This window comes from Eumetopias jubatus, unplaced genomic scaffold (assembly GCF_037043125.1).
Source record: "Eumetopias jubatus isolate StellerSeaLion01/CBP00866 unplaced genomic scaffold, mEumJub1_p1.0 scaffold_14, whole genome shotgun sequence".
NCBI classification, from domain to species: domain Eukaryota; kingdom Metazoa; phylum Chordata; class Mammalia; order Carnivora; family Otariidae; genus Eumetopias; species Eumetopias jubatus.
In genome coordinates, this window is record NW_028274820.1 from 20,846,175 (window position 1) to 20,863,868 (window position 17,694).

Genomic DNA, 17,694 nt, shown 5'->3' on the forward strand with positions numbered 1-17,694 from the left:
AAGTCCAGAGGTGAAAGGGCACCAGTCCCCAAAGATGAGGAATCGGCTCTCATTCCCTGCCTTTCTTTTACTCCATCCTCTTTAGTCTTCCGGTTTCATCTTCAAAGTTTATAGCAAGATGGCTGCCGCACTTCCAGGGACATCCAGAAGAAGGTGGAGACCACTTTTTCCTTGTGTCCCATTTTAAAAGTGAGGAAAATCTTTGCAGACTCCCCCCAGAAAAAAATTATTTAAGTATTTCTCATGCCCTTTTCCAAACCAATCATTAGCAAGATGAATGAGATTTCCATTATTGGTTTAAGAGGTAAATGGAGGCTGGGAAGTAACCACCATAAGGATCACTGTATTTCTGCTGATCTCTTCGTCCTTCAGGGCCATGCCTTTTTTATCCCTTTACTGTGATTTTAGTAGTGTTTTGGGAGGATGAGGAGATAAGTGTGTTCGATCCATGTGGCCTGTGTAACAGGAAGTTTTCAGCTACTTCCTTACACGTATCTGTACTACTAGCTCACTTTCTGGGTTTTTTTCTGTTGTTTTTTTTTTTTAATTTTTGTTACGAAATTTTTCCCATGTACATAAAAGTAGAAAGAATAATAAAATGAACACCTGCATACCCAGTTTTAACAGCTGTAATGGTAACATTTTGCAATTATGTTTATTTCATCTACATTTCCTGATGATACATTTTGAGGTAAATTGCAAATATCATGGCATTTCACCTCTAAAGATTTCCAAATCCATCTTTAAAAAGGAAAGATATTTTCCTGTATAACCAAAATGCTATTAATCACACTTAACAAAATCCAGCTAACTTTTATCTCCTGCAGGACAAGGAGGCCCTATCACCATGGGGAAGACCTCCAAAAGAGCCTGCTAGAAATTTTGGAAACGATGTCAATGTCCATCAATAGGCTAGTTAAGTAAATTATGATATATCCATACTATGGAATATTGGGGCATATTAAAAATGATGATATAGTTCTACACATGGAAAGATCTCTACAACATCACTAGGCTGGAAAAAAAAAAAAGCATGTCTCAAAATAGTATGTACAGTGTGATCCAGTTCTTGCTTAAAAATGCATGTGCCCATGTATGCACAGTAGAGAAATCTGGATGGATATAAATCAAAATGGTAATAGTACTTGATCTTGAGTGGCAGGATTATGGATGCCATTTTCTTTCTTTATATGTTTCAGCATTATCAAAATTGTTTCAGTGTTTGGGTCTTCAGCTGTAAATAGGCAATAATGTTGTTGCCCCTTCTGATACGGGAGAGTAGGTATCTGGGAATGCACCTGAGGTGATGTGTTCTCTGGACTATACATTTGGAACATGCAGAATGAATGGCATCTTTGTTTTCATAAATATAGGAAGGTGATAGTCAATAATGAATTGTCACACCAACAGAGAGTTCTTAGAGTAACACTGAAAAACTACGTGTGGCCTTGTTTTTGGTTTCTTGTGGGTTTTTTTTTTTTATTGTGACAAAATATACATAATGTAGAATTTACCATTTTAACCATTTCTAAGTGTACGGGTTCTTGGCATAAGTACATTCTCACTGCGGCGCGACTGTCACCACCATCCATCTCTAGAATTTTCTGTCTTCCCATACTGATACTCTGCACCCATCCCCCAGTACCTGGTAGCCACTGTTCTACTTTCTGTCTCTATGAATGTGACTACTCCGGGTACCTTACATAAGTGGAATCATACAATATTTGTCCTTTGTGACTGGCTTATTTCACTCAGCAGCATCATGTCCTCAAGGTTCATCCGTGTTGTAACTGTGTCCAGATTTCCTTCCTTTTTAAGACTTAACTAATATTCCATTGTATGGATATACCATATTATGTTTTATCTATTCATCTATTTATTGATGGACATTTGGATTGTTTCCACCTTTGTGGCTTTGCTTTTAAAGGACTGTGCTTTGAGGATCTGGTTTGAATCAGCTATTTGACACCTGGAGAGAATTGAGAGTGAAAATGAGGGAGAAGGGAGAAAATCAACAGTGCTGCTTCCTGCTGCTCGAAGGGGCAGCTCTCAAAGCAGAATGCAGAAAACCCATTCTTTTTTAAAGATCTGGATTTTGGGGCGCCTGGGTGGCTCAGTTGTTAAGCGTCTGCCTTCAGCTCAGATCATGATCCTGGGGTTCTGGGATCGAGCCCCACATTGGGCTCCCTGCTTAGCAGGGAGCCTGCTTCTCCCTCTTCCTCTGCCTGCTGCTCCCCCTGCTTGTGCTTGCTCACTCTCTCTCTGACAAATAAATAAATAAAATCTTAAAAAAAAAAAAAATCTGGATTTTTTTTTTTTTTTTCCTCGTGAACTCCTTTTGCTCCCTGTATTTCACCCCGGTCAATCACCTGATAAAAATGGAGAAGCAGGAGAAACAACTGATAACTTACCTCTTCTAAGTCTTTTACTGATACTGATGTGTTTGGTTTGTTCTTGCATTTGCCTTGTTTTGTTTTTTTTGCTACTCATGAAGCATGCAGTGCTTCCTACTGTGACATTGCTTTTCTGTAAGCTTAGCCTTCATGGAGATGAGATCTGCGGGATTGTTCACACACAAGGAACTCGTTCATTCCTTCGTTGAGAAATATAGTTCTTCAGCACCTACTGTAAGACAACCATGCCGGCCTGTGGTTCTAGTGGCTTGTCAAAAGTTAAATGGCAACATTCATCCTCAGAAGATACAATTAAACTACGTGTGGCTTGATATTAAGAAACACATCTGGAGCTCCTGGGTGGCTCAGTCGTTTTAGCATCTGCCTTTTGCCCAGGTCATGATTCCAGAGTGCTGGGATCAAGCCCCGTGTTGGGCTCCCTGCTCAGCGGGGAGTCTGCTTCTCTCTCAGCCCCTCCCCCCGGCTAGTGCTTTCTCTCTCGAATAAATAAATAAAATCTTTAAAAGAAAAAAGAAACACATCTGGGGGTGCCTGGGTGGCTTGGTCACCTCTGGGGCACCTGGCTGGCTCGGTTGGTGGGTCTGGTTGGTGGGTCCATAGTAGAGCCTGCAACTCTTGTTCTCAGGGTCGTGAGTTCAAGCCCCACGTTGGGTGTAGAGCTTACTTTAAAAAAAAAAAAATGGGAAAAGAAAAAAAGAAACAGATCTGGCTGCGGAGTAAGAAACTTGTGCCCCATCACTGGGACAAAACCTTTTTCAATGCCAGTGTGATAACAATTGCATAAAGCTATAGTTTAGTAGCCAAAACACAAGTATAGGGCTATCTTCCATCATGACTGATATTTTCGTAATTGGTTTGAAGTTGTTTACTTGGCTGATCTTCCTGTCAGTTTCCACTTTCAGGAAGAGGCAACAACATGGCAAGTACAAATTACTTACATGCAAATAGATGAGTAATTGTTAACTGAATTCATTAGAAGACTAGTTTTAAGTTAATTCTCTATTACTGTATTTTATATTCCACTTACACTGTTGTTTTCCCCAGTGCCTGAACTTAAGCAGGGCAGAGCCTAAGCGCCACAGGATCATTGTAGAAAGCTAGTTGATGCTAACCTGATCTCAGCCTGAATTTTTCCCTTGTGTAAATTTGCCATTGACCCACCTTCCTTGATGTATCCAGAGAGCCGATGGGTCTGCCTTCTGAGCTCCGTTCAGCTGGGTGGGTCTTCCTCCCTCAGCCAAGTTCATGCTGTCCGTTCTTTCTTGCCCTCAGACCATCATCTGCAAATAGCATCAGCAGCAGCACATCTTCAAATCACAGTGGCTACACCCCGGAACCCCCCCTGCCCCCCACTGGAGGTGACCTCACCAGCCGACTGTCAAGTGATGAAGGGGAGATGGATGGAGCTGACGAACCCGAGAAGTTAGACTGTCATTTCTCTACCCACCACCCCAGACCTCTTGCGGTAGGCCACCATGTTTCCGTCCATGCATTTCCCCCTCCCCTGGTGCCCTGCGGGCATTTAGGTCATCCTGCCAGACAACGCGGGTTCCTAAGGAATGGCTGCCAGAACAGGGGTTGATGGAGAGGTTTACCCTGAGGGTAAATGACTGCCTTCAATTTACCCTTGAAGATCACAGAAGGTTCCCTACTGGTTATAATCCTTTAAACCCCTGAGTATCCATGGTCCACCTTGAAGCGAGAATGCCTGAGAAATGGTGTCTGTGTAAGTGCACTGGGGAGCTGACCTTGCGGCCTTGCCCAGCTAAAAATGGAGCTTCTGGTTTCCAGAGTTCGTCTAGCTCACCTGCTTTGGAAACTGTCTGTCTTAGCAGCACACCAGGGGCTGGCCCTAGCTGCTTTTCTCCCCTGTTGATTCTGAGTTTTATTGTTATTAGTAAGTGTGACCATATGGCACCAGAACTGTGAGAGAGAATGTATGTGTGTGTGTGTTGAGGAGAGGAGAGGAAGAAAAGCATTTCACATCAGCAAAGGTACAATTCCTTCCCAATTCCTTGAGAGAGTCCACTTTCGACAGGTCAGAAGGTCATTGAAACCGAGGTGGGAAAGGTAAGGAGGCATGAGCTGAAGGCTTGTTTATGTTTGCCCTACAAGCACTTGAGAAGGGACTGCCTGGTGCTACCATCACGGAACCAAATTCGGGGGGCCCAGAACGTGGGACCCCATGGCCCGTTTTTGCTCTGGTCCCAGGTTGAGCTCTGCAAGGTTACCTTTGACTATCCCTAGATGTCCTGAGCTGTGTGGGGAAAATCCATCCTGCACTGGCACGCCTGGCTGGCTCAGTGGGTGGAACGTGAGACTCCTGAGCTCGGGGTTGTGAGTTCGAGCCCCACACTGGGTTTAGAGATTACTTAAATAAATACAATCTTAAAAAAAAAAAAAAAACTCAATCCTGCGACAAGATGGAGTGAGTCCCTCCTCCCTTCTGTCTGGCCAAATTCACTTCCTGTTTCTGGGGATGATGGAGACCTGTGGTTCACCAATAGCCTGAGACTTTGCTGCTTGGCCAGTGCAGAAATAGGGACAGGGAGGAATGCCTTTGACTGCCAGGAATAGAACACTGAACTCGTATATAGTGTATACACTACAGCCATTGATTCATCTTATGGAACAAGAGGTCCAGAGGTAGGTGGTTGCCAGCTTGGTTCAGCATCTCTGCCGTATGGTGCTGCTGAGCGAGACTCTCTGCAAGCCTCTTTGCCTGTCGTACACGGTCTCCCTGTACCTGCAACAGCTCCCATGTCACATCCTCACCCACTAACATTCTCCAAAGGGCGGAAAGGGATGAACAGAAAGGGAGTCTTTTTCTAAGGTACTATCTTATATCATTTCTTAAGGAAGGAAATCTTCCAGTGAGCTCCCCCAGCAGGCTTCCACTTCCGTCCAGCACAAATGTCTCACGTGCCCACCCCGACACCAACTGGGGGCTCCAAACGATGGGATTGCGGTGACACAGGATGAAAGTAGCCATGATTCATCTCAAGGTTCTGGGAAGGGAATCCGCCCCCCCTTCCCTGCTCCCTGTTCTGTGCCAGATACCAGAACAGAAGGGTGGCTCCGTTAGGCAGGAAAAGGTGGGGAGAAGTACAGGTCGGGTGGCAGTGGATGAGCCAGGCAGCCAGTGGAGTCTGCCACGGTGGCCAACGCAGTGAAGGCACAGTATGCGGCAGAGAACTGGAGCCTCTTGGGCGTTTAACCTTGCATCTGTGTTGAATTAGGGACATAGGTAGCAAAGACAGTAGGGAGCCTCCAGCTTCTGAGTCTGAAAGAGAGACTGGACTCTACCGGAAGGCCAGACTCCAGAGCATGAGGTATTTGTCCAAATGACAGGCTGCCAGGCTCCAGTGGATTAGCTCAACTCTGGGCATGGCGGATTTGTACACCCTTAATGTTTTGCTGATTTAAATGGAAAGCCCATGGATTATTTCCTAGCTTTGTCCTTTTTCTCAGGGTCAGTTGATATATTAAATCATTTTTTGTCATAAACGGTCATTCAGGGTGTCTTTAGCAACTGGGACGAAGGAAGAAAAGATGTCTAGACCTGGAACAGCTCCCACATGCTGCCGGGAGACTGGCTTCCACATTGGAGAACCCCCTTTGTATATTTTCTTGCTCCATCTGTAAACACTTGATATGAAAGTGCAGGAAAGAGTTTTTCATCAGGAGTACCAGGTTTGACGGGTGACAAAATCTTAATGCAAAACCCCCCAAACATAAGCAGAAACAAAACAAAGGGAAGGTCTTGCATTTCCTCCTAAGAACCGTTCCAAAGGCTGGTTCCAGGAAGGGTTTGTGGAATGAGTGCCAAACCCAGCACTGTGTCTGGGATGGAGGCCAGGGAGCTGCTGGGAGGTCCGGGGGAAGGGGGAGAAGCTGTATTTGAGTTATAGAGTCTTAGGCAGACTCGCCTGAGCTCTAGACCATCCAAATGTCACCATCTCAGAGGTCGCTTCTTGCATTTCTGTCTGCTGGCCTTCTGGTTGCCCTAACATCATAATCCAGTGATGTTCATTAAACATCTTACTGCTCATATTTCAGCCATGTGTTTTAAATGTGATGATTTGCTTTAAACATTTTGTAGGACCTTGTCTCTCCAGTCCATTCTTCAACCCAAATCCCTTCCCTACCATCCTCATACTGAGGAGGAAGAAGAAAACAAGGCTTCCAGCCTTTTTATACTTTAAAATCAAGCAAGGCACATAAAACTATATAGAACATAAAACAGCCATGTAGCAATTCCAAGGTGAAATGTAATAAGGCATGCGATAGACGTGCAGTGGGCATGCAGAGGGATGAGGTTGGTCACATAAGGGCCATTGGAAATGGGAGTCTTGATTAGGGCACTCAGGGAGGGAGAATTGGGACTTCAAGAGAAGAGGGAAGGAGACAGGGAGCAGAGGGAACAGCATGAATGAGCCAAGGAACAGCATGAACAGAAGCATGGTGATGGTGACGTGTCACAGGGCAGCCTACAAGAGCTGAGAGGTGGACGTGAAGTCAGGACTGGGGAAGGAAGGACTTTATAGCCTCATTGGAAGAAGTGAAGTGGCTCTGTCAACAACAGATAGGAAAGCTCTGACCAGTTGGCGGACAGCATCAGGACAAGCGGTGTCCCATTACCACGATGAGAAGGAGGGAACCCCCGAGTCCCCAGAGAAGACAGGTGATACCATAGGCGGGCAGTGCTGGAAAATCCCCCTGGCTGCTGGTTTGGTTTGGTTTGTGTGTTTGCTTTTAACCTGTAAGACTGGCTGGATCCCGCGTGCAGAGAAGGTAGCCCTCAGTGCCACAGAAAAATGTCACTACTGTCGAGTCCTAATGCGAGGTTCAGCAGAAAATCTAGAGCACAGACGAAAGCACCACAGAAATATTTTTGGCTTCAGTACTATTTGCTTCTTTATTTTGAGTAAAATTGTACCCCTGTGTGTTTTTGTGCGAATGTTATTTTTCTCTGCATGGTTTATATTAGCTTATTAACCTGTAATCAAAATTAAAATGTTTTTTCCCCTCACAGTTTTGCTCATTCGGGAGTCGCCTCATGGGACGAGGGTACTATGTGTTTGATAGAAGATGGGATCGTTTTCGATTCGCACTAAACTCCATGGTAGAAAAACACTTGAATTCACAGATGTGGAAGTAAGTGAGCCGTTTTTGTGCAATATATGCTCAGAGCTGCCCCACGACTGTCTGAACTGTAGCTTTCCGGATGAATGTGGTGGTTGGCTTTTCATAGAACAAAATGATTCTGAAATTGGGATCCCTGATTAATTCATAAATGCCAGCTCTTCTTAATGGCTTTCCCACAGTTTCTCAGAGACACGTACGACGTGTGGTGTGCTTTGTCCCCTTTGGAGATCATTTTTGTGTTGGTAATCTTCTAAACTAAATGAAAAAGGCGTTAGATAAGATCTTGTTTATTTAAGAGTGTTAAAGGGTCTTTTGGCTATGACTAAGAACATCTAAGGATACTGAGAATTTGCCTCTGCCTGTAATGTTAGTGCTACAATGTCGATACTAAAAATTTCACAATGGTTATGGACCAATTTCTAATTGTTTAATGTCCTGTGAAAAAAATAAGTACAGCGGCCAACAGGGCGGATCCTGAGTGATGCTGGAAGTGGGTTAAGCTTGTCTTTGGCCCTTCCCGCCTCACTAGAGCTCTCTCCTCGCCTCACCCCAGCCAACCCCAGCTTACGTTCCATTTCTCTGAGCCCCCTTTCTTCTCCAACACCTCCCAATGTATTTACATCTTAACAGGAGACTCATAAAAAAGGGAAGGAAACTTCCTGACTTAGGCAAATGCCCTTGTGAAAGGGTGACAAGCTAGACCCTTTCCAACCGCAGCACACGGGGGGCTTCCAGGCTGGCCCCTTGATCCTGCACGGCTAGCCCGCACCCCCACTCCTACAAAAGTGAGCCCCCAGGACATCATAATCCATTAGCGTCATGGACCCCTCAGGTCTGCGCCCAGGCAGGTCAGGAAAGCCACAGCCGAACCCCGAGCCCCGCCCAGGGAGGCCCGGGAAAGGCAGGAACGGAAGGGTTCCTAAGACTGGGAGGGTGCTGTGGGGGGCCCGGGAGCAGAATTCAGAGCTGGCCCCTCTCCCAGCAGCTGCGGCACCTCCCAGACCTGACCTCCTCACAGAAGCCAGCCCCACGGGGTGTGCGGGTAGCTGTCCCAGCGGACTCCGTGGTGACACCTAGTGCAGAATAGGAAAGGGCCACAAGAGAAGCTTATCGTTTCTTCTCACTGATGCGCCAGCTCAGTGTGTCTGAAGGGCACCCTCGGTGGCAGCCTGTGTCCGCTCAGGACAGCCGCCACCGGGCGCTGCATGCGGGGCTCCTGGGTTCTCGGTGTTTTGGTGGTTGGCCCCTGTGCGCTTGTCCCCCCAAGATGGCAGCCCGCCCTGGGGATTCTCGCAGCTCTTTGCGCTCCTGTGTTGTGGAAGTGTAAATCCCGGACACGTGGAAGGAATGTGTTGATCTGTGTTTCGCTACCTGGTGTCCTGTCAGCTCAAGCTCCATATTCCTTTCCTCCTCAGGCACAGAAACCCGAGCCCCAGGGCATCAGGTCCCTCCCCCCTTTTCAGGACTTGCCTAACCAATCTGCTGTCACTGAGCAACATTGGGGCTGCCTGGGTGTCAACTCTGGAGAGCGTAGCACCCCGCTGCCCTCTCAGCCTCGCTGCCCAAACCCCAGGCCCCGACGGGCCCGAACCTGGAGGGATGGCAGCCGATGGGGGCGTGGAAGACATTAGGAAGAAAAGGAACGGCCAAGACTCTTTTTTCTTTAACAAGCATTTAACTCTGCATCAGGAGACGCCAACACAGTATTCTCTTTCAGCCAGGTCAGCATCTGGATCTCCACGCCAGCTGGCAGGGGAGGAGGGGCGCTCTCAGTAATTTATCCGCATCTGTGGGCTTTTGTACGGGACTCCCCAGGCCAGCGTGCACAGTGGAAACCGGGGCACGGCTCGCAGAGCTGAAGTCCACTGCCAGCCCCCTAGAAAAACACATAAACTGCTGAGCACGGGGGGCAGGGGCTTCCCGGGACAGTGAGCCGCCGCGTGCCCCTCGCCCCGCTTCTCCCCTGCCCTTTCTCCCCTCCGCCTCTGCCCTCCACTTAGGATTAGCGGGGAGACGAAGAAAAGGGACAGAAGGGAGACGAGGAAAATAGCATCCACCCCAATCCTGAGTGTCAGCGGGTAAGACTGACGACTTCGGCCCTGCTCGTCCGCCCAAGTCAAAACACACACTTAACACGACTCAGTGAGAAAATTACAAATCGGGGCATTCAGAGTAGAGCCCGGTTAAGGCCATCGATTGGGGTCCTCTCTAAAGGAGCCATCTGGTATCCATAAATAATGTTTCTTACAAGTCACTGCCAGACCTCTGCCCGCATGTATTTCTATCCCTACTTTAGCCGGTAGGAAACTGGAGTCAGGGAAAGATGGAGCGGGCTGCTGACAGAGACGGCAGGGAGAGTGTGCAAACGCCACGCGGCCCGAGAAACCTTCCCGAAAGCGTCAGGGCGGGCTTGTGCAGTGCCAGACAGTTTGAAGGGCGTGTCCAGACCTCTCGGGTCCGCTCTTGTGGGAGTCCTTGCCCCTCATGCACAGTTATGTTGCTGCTGAGAATTCACCTGCTCACCCATCCACCCACCCATCCATCCATCCATTCATTCACTCATTGGTTCATTGCAACAAGTACTAAGGAACACTGGTTGAGTGCTGACAGGCCTTTTATGTCCTTTGGGCTTAAGAAAAAGTAGATTTTCAAACGCCATCATGGCCACAGTGGATTGGCAACATTTTTCCTCTTATATTTGATCCGTTTGATCTGATGTTTTCAAGGACCCTGTGCTTCTGTATTCAAGGACTTCTCTGGATTCCACCCTAAAGATGGAAGCCATAAGCTCCACCAAATTGCAGGCAGAAAACCAAGTCCTCAGGGCAGCACTAGGAGAGGAATTTCCTCCTCAGTGGGGCCTCTTTCTGGCATCCAGGGGCGCCCAATCCTGCTGCTACAGCTGAGAGGGTGGCTTCCAAGGAGCCAGGGAATTTCCAGAGGCCCTGTCTCACACCTGCTCGAAGCCCTGGGGGTGCAAGTCCCAAGTGGCCCACCTTCAAGTGCTGCTTTCAGAGAAAGAGAGCTAGTTCCTGACTGCTGGGGGGAGCTCAGCTACACTGAAAATGATTTCCAGGGAAGCGGGGAGGGGGAGCTAGGGGCAAGGTAGAAAGAGCCCATTTGAAAATATTCACCTGGCTCCTGAGGTCAGTATCCTTTCCTGCAAAAAAAAAAAAAAAAAAAAAATCAGGAACAAATGGTGACCCCCAAGGCCCCTGTGCCCCTCCTGGTTCCCAGAGTAGCAGTGACATCGAGTCATACCGTGGTTTGGAGGTGGGAGTCAACAGATGGAGCTTATAGGAAGGCCCTAGGAATGACCCGCCACCCGATGCTGGCTTGGGCCCCACAGAGTGCAGGAGACAGGGAGTTTGCTCCCAGGCACCCCAACCTCCTGGAAGACACCCCCTCCCCCCCACCGACCGTGTATTCTCCTGTGCCCATATCCTGCATCTGTCTTCAGAACAAACTGGAAATTCCTGACCCCCTGGTCTGGATCCCTGTATGTCCCTGCCCTCTCACCGCATCCTAACACAGGGACGGGAAGACCTGTGGAGGGGCAGCCACACCCCCATCGTAGCTCCTCAGGGCGAGAGCTGAGGTTGGGTGAGGTGAATAAGAATATATGGGAGCCAGCAGCCCCGAGCCCACGTGTTCATGCTTCTCCACAGAACAAAGTGGAGGCTGCAGACAGCCAAGGCAAGAGGATGCTGGCCTGCCAGCCGGGGGTGGCGGGCGTGAGGACCAAAGGGCTGGGAAGGCCCGAGAGGCAGTGTGCAGGCCTGTCCCTCAGGTACAGGTGGCAAAGCCCTGTCCTCACACTTACTCAAGCCGGGACCTACCTGTGAAATGACTACCGCTCATTAACAATCACCGTCATCACTGCCAAAAAATAGGAGAGAGAGAGAGAGAGAGAGAGAGAACACTGTTGGGGAAATTTATATTCTAAATAACATTCGCCTTTATTCATGAACCCAAATCAGCTATTATGCAGTAGCCAGGCATGGAGAAAAGGATCTGAGAACCTGCAAGTGATTCACACTAGGTTGCTGGATGTTGCAATGGGGGGAACCACAGGGAAGGGCCATAATTCAGAGTCCGCCATCCTTCAAGGCTTCATCTTCCATAGTGTGGCTCGAGCGGGTTTCTGTGGAGCCCTGCTGCTCACACGTACTCGAGCCTCTGGGGCACCGCCAAGCCTGTTTCTCACGGTTTCTCTTTCACTCTTCTCTCATGTTTAGGAAGATCCCTCCTGCGGCAGATAGCCCCATGCCCTCGCCGGCAGCCCACATCACCACCCCCGTTCCAGCATCCGTTTCCCAGCCTTTCAACAACCCCAGTGCTGTGTATCTTCCTTCAGCTCCCATCAGCTCGAGACTCACCTCTTCTTACATAATGACATCAGCCATGCTCTCAAACGCAGCTTTTGTGGCGTCGCCGGACCCGAGCGCCCTCATGTCACACACCACAGCTTTCCCCCATGTGGCCGCAACCCTCAGCATCATGGACTCAACCTTCAAGGCCCCATCCGCCGTGTCCCCGATACCAGCCGTCATCCCTTCCCCCTCCCACAAGCCATCCAAAACCAAAACCAGCAAATCCTCAAAAGGCAAAGACCTGTCCGCCCGTAGCGACGAGTCTCCAAGTAACAAAAAGAGGAAGCCGCAGCCTTCGACTTCCTCCTCCTCCTCATTAACCTTGCAGACATCCCTCTCGTCTCCATTATCAGGGCCCCACAAAAAGAACTGTGTCTTGAATGCCAGTTCAGCTTTGAACTCCTATCAGGCGGCCCCTCCCTATAACAGTCTGTCTGTGCACAACTCAAACAATGGGGTGAGCCCACTCAGTGCCAAACTGGAGCCCTCAGGACGGACCTCGCTGCCCGGCGGCCCCGCGGACCTAGTGAGACACGGGGGCTCGGGGGGCGGCAGCAGTGACTCCTGTCCCCTCTCTGTGCCCTCCCTTGCAGGGGACCTCTCTCTGGCCTCACACAATGCCGTGTCTTCGCTGCCCCTCTCTTTTGACAAATCAGAAGGAAAAAAGCGTAAGAACTCGAGTTCTAGTAGCAAAGCCTGTAAAATCACTAAAATGCCTGGTATGAATAGCGTTCACAAAAAGAACCCGCCCAGCCTTCTCGCACCGGTGCCCGATCCCGTTAACAGCACCTCCTCTCGGCAGGTAAGGGACCCGTGCTTCCGGGGGCCCCCCGGTTCGGCCTTCGTGGGCTCTGGGGGACAGAGCGGGCTGGGCGGCGCTCCTGCTGAGCCGGGCAGCTCAGGCCCAGGAACAGAGCGGCCTCGGTTCTGAGGACGGTTTAGTGAACACATACTTTGTGCGGCTCTTGCTGTGTGCTGGGCTGTTCTAAGCACTGTGCAAATGTCACTTCGTTTAAGCCCTGCCACCCAGAACGGTTGGTGCATTTGTACAGACGAGGAAACTGAGGCATGGGGAGAAGCGGAGGTCCCCCTCCACTTCTGCCTCTTCTGTATCTTGAGCTCTGAGGACAATTTCATTCAGTCAGGTCTCTGGGAAGCCCCTTAGGAAGAGCCCGGGGCCCAGGCAGGTTCAGTGATGGGGGGGCGGGGGGCCACCTCGGGTGTGGTGGCTGGTTGCGGCTGCCTCCCGGTGACTGAGTATTCCCGCTCCTACAGTAAAACCGCATCTCACACCAACTGGCCCAGACGTGTCCGATGGTGCCACTGTGCAAGTAGGAGGGCATATGGTGAGGAAGCCCAGGATGATGGGGTGAGAAGAGTCCAAGCTCAGGCATCCTTCAGCCTGGTCCTCCCCCCTCTCCGACCCCCGGGTCGGGGCAGGGGGGAGGCAGGGAGGCTATTGAGAGGCCCCACCCCCTCCAGGTGCTGCCGCTTTGGGGCGCAGAGGGCACAGGTGGCAGAGAGCTTGTGCCCCACGGCCCAGAGGGTGGGCTGCCGCTGCCCAGGTTTAGAATTAAGTGGGCCGGACCCTCAGCCCAGCCCTGTGTGGGGATGAGGACTTTGGAGAGAGGAGAGGCAGTTAGTTGTTAATGTTTTATGTCATCTTTCTGTGAGGCTTATAAAAGCTCAGGAAGAGAGCATCTTGAGGGGGATTCACAAATCACAAGTAGACACATGAGAAACAGCACGTTTGGATCCCAAGGGCCAGACAAACTGCAAACTGAGGCCAAGGTGAGACGGGGAGATGTAGGCGCTCACTCACACTGGAGCCCGGGACACTCACACCCGTCCACAGCTGTGGCAGGTGTCCCACCGTTCTAACCCCCCAATTCCAAGGGTGCAGAGGATGGGGGCCAGCACCCACAGGGCCCTCTCCTGAGACTACACGGCTGGTTGGGGACACCTTCAGGCCTCAGGATGATGAAGGGCAGAACCAGGGCTTCCTAAACTTGAATGTGTACAGGAATCCCCTGGGAGGGGGGTGTGTGTGGGGGTGTGTGTCTTATTAAGGTGGAGACTCTGAGTCAGCAGGTCAGGGGTGTCACCCTATTGGCTTACAGGCCACACCCTGACAACCTGGGGCTTGAACTCACAACCCTGAGATCAAGAATCAGATACTTACCGACTGAGCCATCCAGGCGCCCCCTAGTGTCACCCATTTTCAATAAAGTTCTAGCCACAAACACTTAGGGGATGAGCTCTGTTCCGAGCATTTCAGATATATTGTCATTTAATTGTTACCTGTTATTACCCCCCATTTTACAAATGAGTAAACCCAGGCACAGGAAGGTTAAACAACATGCCCAAAGTCACACAGCAAGGAAATAGTAGGGCAGAGATTTAAACCCAGGCAGTTTGGCTCTGTAGTCTGGGCTCTTAACCTTCATGCCTCTGTGTTCATGGAACGTCTCGGTACTGAGTCGACGTTGCCGTTTGTTCTTGGGCGAGCAGGACCGTCCGAAATGTTTAGCAAACAATGAATTAGTCAAAACCAGTGGAGAAAGGAGCAGACAGACTCTACCAGAGTATTTATGAAGAGGGAAATCAAAAAAGCTGATGCCTTGGACAGCTGCCGCGTGTCTAGCCCGCATCGGCTCTCTCATGTGGGTGATACCTGGGTGCTTGTCACCGGGCCATTTAGAAAACCTGTGTCCAGGGTCACCCCCGGTGATGTCCAAGTGCTGGGGAAAGGCTTTTGCAGTCTGTGTCGATTCTGTTAGGAGACTGGGAGAAGCACGAGGTAGGTTGAGAAATTCAAGGTAAACGTGCTTTGCGAACCAACTGGGGATCTATTTAATTGTATCCGGTAGGTGTAAGACCAGAGCGTTTCTCACAGAGATATTAAATTGAACAAAAAAACAGGACTGCGAGTATAAGGCGGACGTCTTTATGCAAAGGTGAGTTAACACAGAGGACGAGCTCTTTATAGGCCCAAGGAGGAGCTGCCTGTGGGCTGGGAGGAAGCCGCCCGCCACGGGCCCAGGCCGGTCGCAGAGAAAGGGGAGGAGCCCGGAGGCCACACCCACAGGCCCCCGGTGCCGCCTCCTGGGACCCCGCGCCGGCTCCCCCTGGAAGCGGGAAGCCCAGGGCCATTTGGCTAGTTTTCTGAAGAACAGCAAGGTGGTCGCTGTGTCCCGTGGCCAGGAAAACGGACCCAGAATAAGAGGCAAGCTCTTATGCTGTTCTAGTCCCGGGGAGCCTTCTGGGACCGGTCTGGGAGGTCAGAGGTGGAGAAGCAGGGGCCTCTGCAGGGGCAAATGCCTCCCCCGCCCCAGGACGGGCGAGGCTCTCGCCAGACGCCTTCATCCTCACCCCTGGAACTCACATGCTACATCTGGGAAGCAGAATTAAGAGCTCCCCTCCATTGCACCTTCCCTGTAGGACGGGAGGTGCCCCCGGAGCCGTTTGCGTCCTCTCCGCCATCTAAGACGGAAACGCGAGCGGCTCACCACTGGAGGGCGCTGTTGGACCCCGGGCGGCGCCGGATACCGGGGGTCGCTCGCCTCAGGCTGGCTGGTGGATCTGAGTGCGACGTCTGTGGTGTCTTTCAGGTCGGGAAAAATAGCAGCCTAGCTTTGTCACAATCCAGTCCTTCAAGCATATCCAGCCCAGGACACAGCCGGCCGGTAAGTTACCAGGGGGCAAAAGGACATGGGGTCCCCAGCAGTGGGAGCGAGGGCATTGGGGCAGACCCTGGCTCACACCTCAGCTCCAGTTAAGAGCATGGCTTTCTGGCTTCTAGAGCTTGGCCATCTTGTTAGTAGCTGTGTGTCCTTAGCTAAGTTACTTAACTTCCCTGTGCTTCAGTTTCCTCACCCACAAGGGATCATAAACGGCCCCTACCCCACACGGCTTTTGTGAGGATTAAATTAATTTTTTCACATAAAGCCTCTAGAAAATGCCTGACACGTAACAAACACATAGGTCTTAGCCCCAATTATTAATCGCAGCGGTGTGATATCAGGCACCCTCCTTCTCTGAGTCTCAGTGTTTCCATCTGTTAAATGGCAAAGGTGACACCTCCCTCCTAAGGTTATTGTGAAAATTAATGAGCTGACCGAAGGGCCTTGCTCGGGGCACTGATCCATCAGTCCCTTCTCAAGGCCTCTGGTGAGTCGTGGCTACTGTTCAAGATGTGGTTTCATGGTGGGAATATCCGGGATAGATCTAGGAGTTTTTACAAACTCAAAAGTGTGAAAGTAGTCAGTGTACAAATTATTTTCTCCAGTGCAGTGTGTGTGCCTCTGAGGAAGGCCAGGGAGGGTAAAGGGTGGGGTAGGGCGTGTTCTACGTCACTGGAAAGAAATACATGCATAGCTGTGTTCTGTCCTCTTAGATGCGCTGTTGGTTTTGTAGATACCAAATTGCAGTATGTTTGTCTGCATTTTGGCCTTTGGGGTTTCCCCACCAGTGTTGGGTAGTGTTTGGGTGAAGATTATAGGGAAATAGTTTTTGTATCCCCAGATCAAGGAGAGTGTCTCCACCATTTTGTGCCTGAGCATCTGTGTGGGAGGTCGTAGGGGGGACGACGCAGAGAAGGGGGCGTCTGTGCCCTGGTAACCTGCCCCTGTTCGTGACTGGCCTCCCGCACAGTCTGCAGAGTGCACCTGTTGGCTACGCGGTCACCCTTAACGAACGTAATAATAATAAAATAGCGTTTGTTGAGGCTTTTCTCTGCAGGAGCTATGCTGAGCCCTTTACATACATTACATACATATAACCCTTATAGCAACCCTGTGAGGGACAAACGATGATCCTCATGTTATAAATTGAAGATGCCCAGACTAAGGCTAAGTAACTTGAACCCAAAGCCTCTATGCTTAATCCAACACTAGACGTCTTCCTTAGAGAATTCTCCATGTGGTCTACAGGTTAGGTAGGAAGAGGTAAAGCAAGAGAGGAAAAAAACAAAGACGGGTCCATTATTCCAGTTCTCTCTGCAGGAGGGGACCCCCTCCGTGCACGTGCACGGGATGTGTCCCTGTGTCTTCCCCGGAGCGAGGATCTGCGTGGCCGCGTCAGGTGCCCCGAGCCCTCCACATCCGGCGCCTCACTTGCCCATCACCGTTGCCTTCGGCGGGAGGTGGCTCCGTATCAGCCGCGAAAACTGAGCCTCTGTTCTTGAATTCTTGCGGGTCATCCCAAGTGTATGGTTTTGAAACAAGCTTTTCTTTTCTTTCCTAGAAGACCACAAACAGAACGGGCAGGATAAGGACTCTTCCATAACAAGACTGTGAAGCCACTTCCAAACCAATGCCTGGCCGCCCCAAGGCCGAGGCGGGAGGAGGGCGGGCTGCGCAGCCGGGGAGAGTCGGCTTCCTGTGCCGTGCCTGTGGCTCTGGCCTTGCTTCTTCCTTTTTTAATTGACCAGTTTTTAGTTTTGAAGAAAACAAAAGGCAAAAGAACGTGAATTTAAGATTTACAGAAAACAGTACCAGTGTTTTGTTTCGGTTCTTTCATTTGCCATGTGTATGCGTTCTTCCAAGTTTGGGGTCGCCCCTCTAGCTTCCGATGCTGCTACTGCACCATCATTTCGCGCCAGCCACGCGAGCAGTCATGGCAGAGTGTCCGTTCCCGGTTGGCGTGGTCTGAGACTCTTGAACTTGAGCAAGTGCGGTGCTCCTTTCCTTGACCTCTCCCACCCGTCCCTTCCGTCCCCTCCCACCTGCCGCCCACTGGCGCCCCCCTGGCCAGCGTGC

The 17,694-nt window shown here is 50.4% G+C and overlaps 1 protein-coding gene across 15 annotated transcripts in view; it reads left to right on the plus strand.

Moving 5' to 3' along the window:
* The window catches only part of ATXN7L1 (ataxin 7 like 1), a 230,246-nt gene extending 212,820 nt beyond the window's left edge, over nucleotides 1-17,426 (plus strand). For 10 of the 15 annotated variants that reach the window (XM_028120626.1, XM_028120634.1, XM_028120728.2 and 7 more), the window contains 6 exons: nucleotides 3,687-3,879; nucleotides 7,450-7,571; nucleotides 8,978-9,283; nucleotides 11,801-12,737; nucleotides 15,547-15,621; nucleotides 16,939-17,173. In XM_028120626.1, coding sequence (XP_027976427.1) covers nucleotides 3,687-3,879; nucleotides 7,450-7,571; nucleotides 8,978-9,283; nucleotides 11,801-12,737; nucleotides 15,547-15,621; nucleotides 16,939-17,106 — 1,801 coding nt within the window. In that variant the 3' untranslated portion in view covers nucleotides 17,107-17,173. The other 5 variants (XM_028120642.2, XM_028120648.2, XM_028120737.1 and 2 more) reach the window with 5 other exon arrangements.
* Nucleotides 17,427-17,694: the final 268 nt, after the last annotated feature.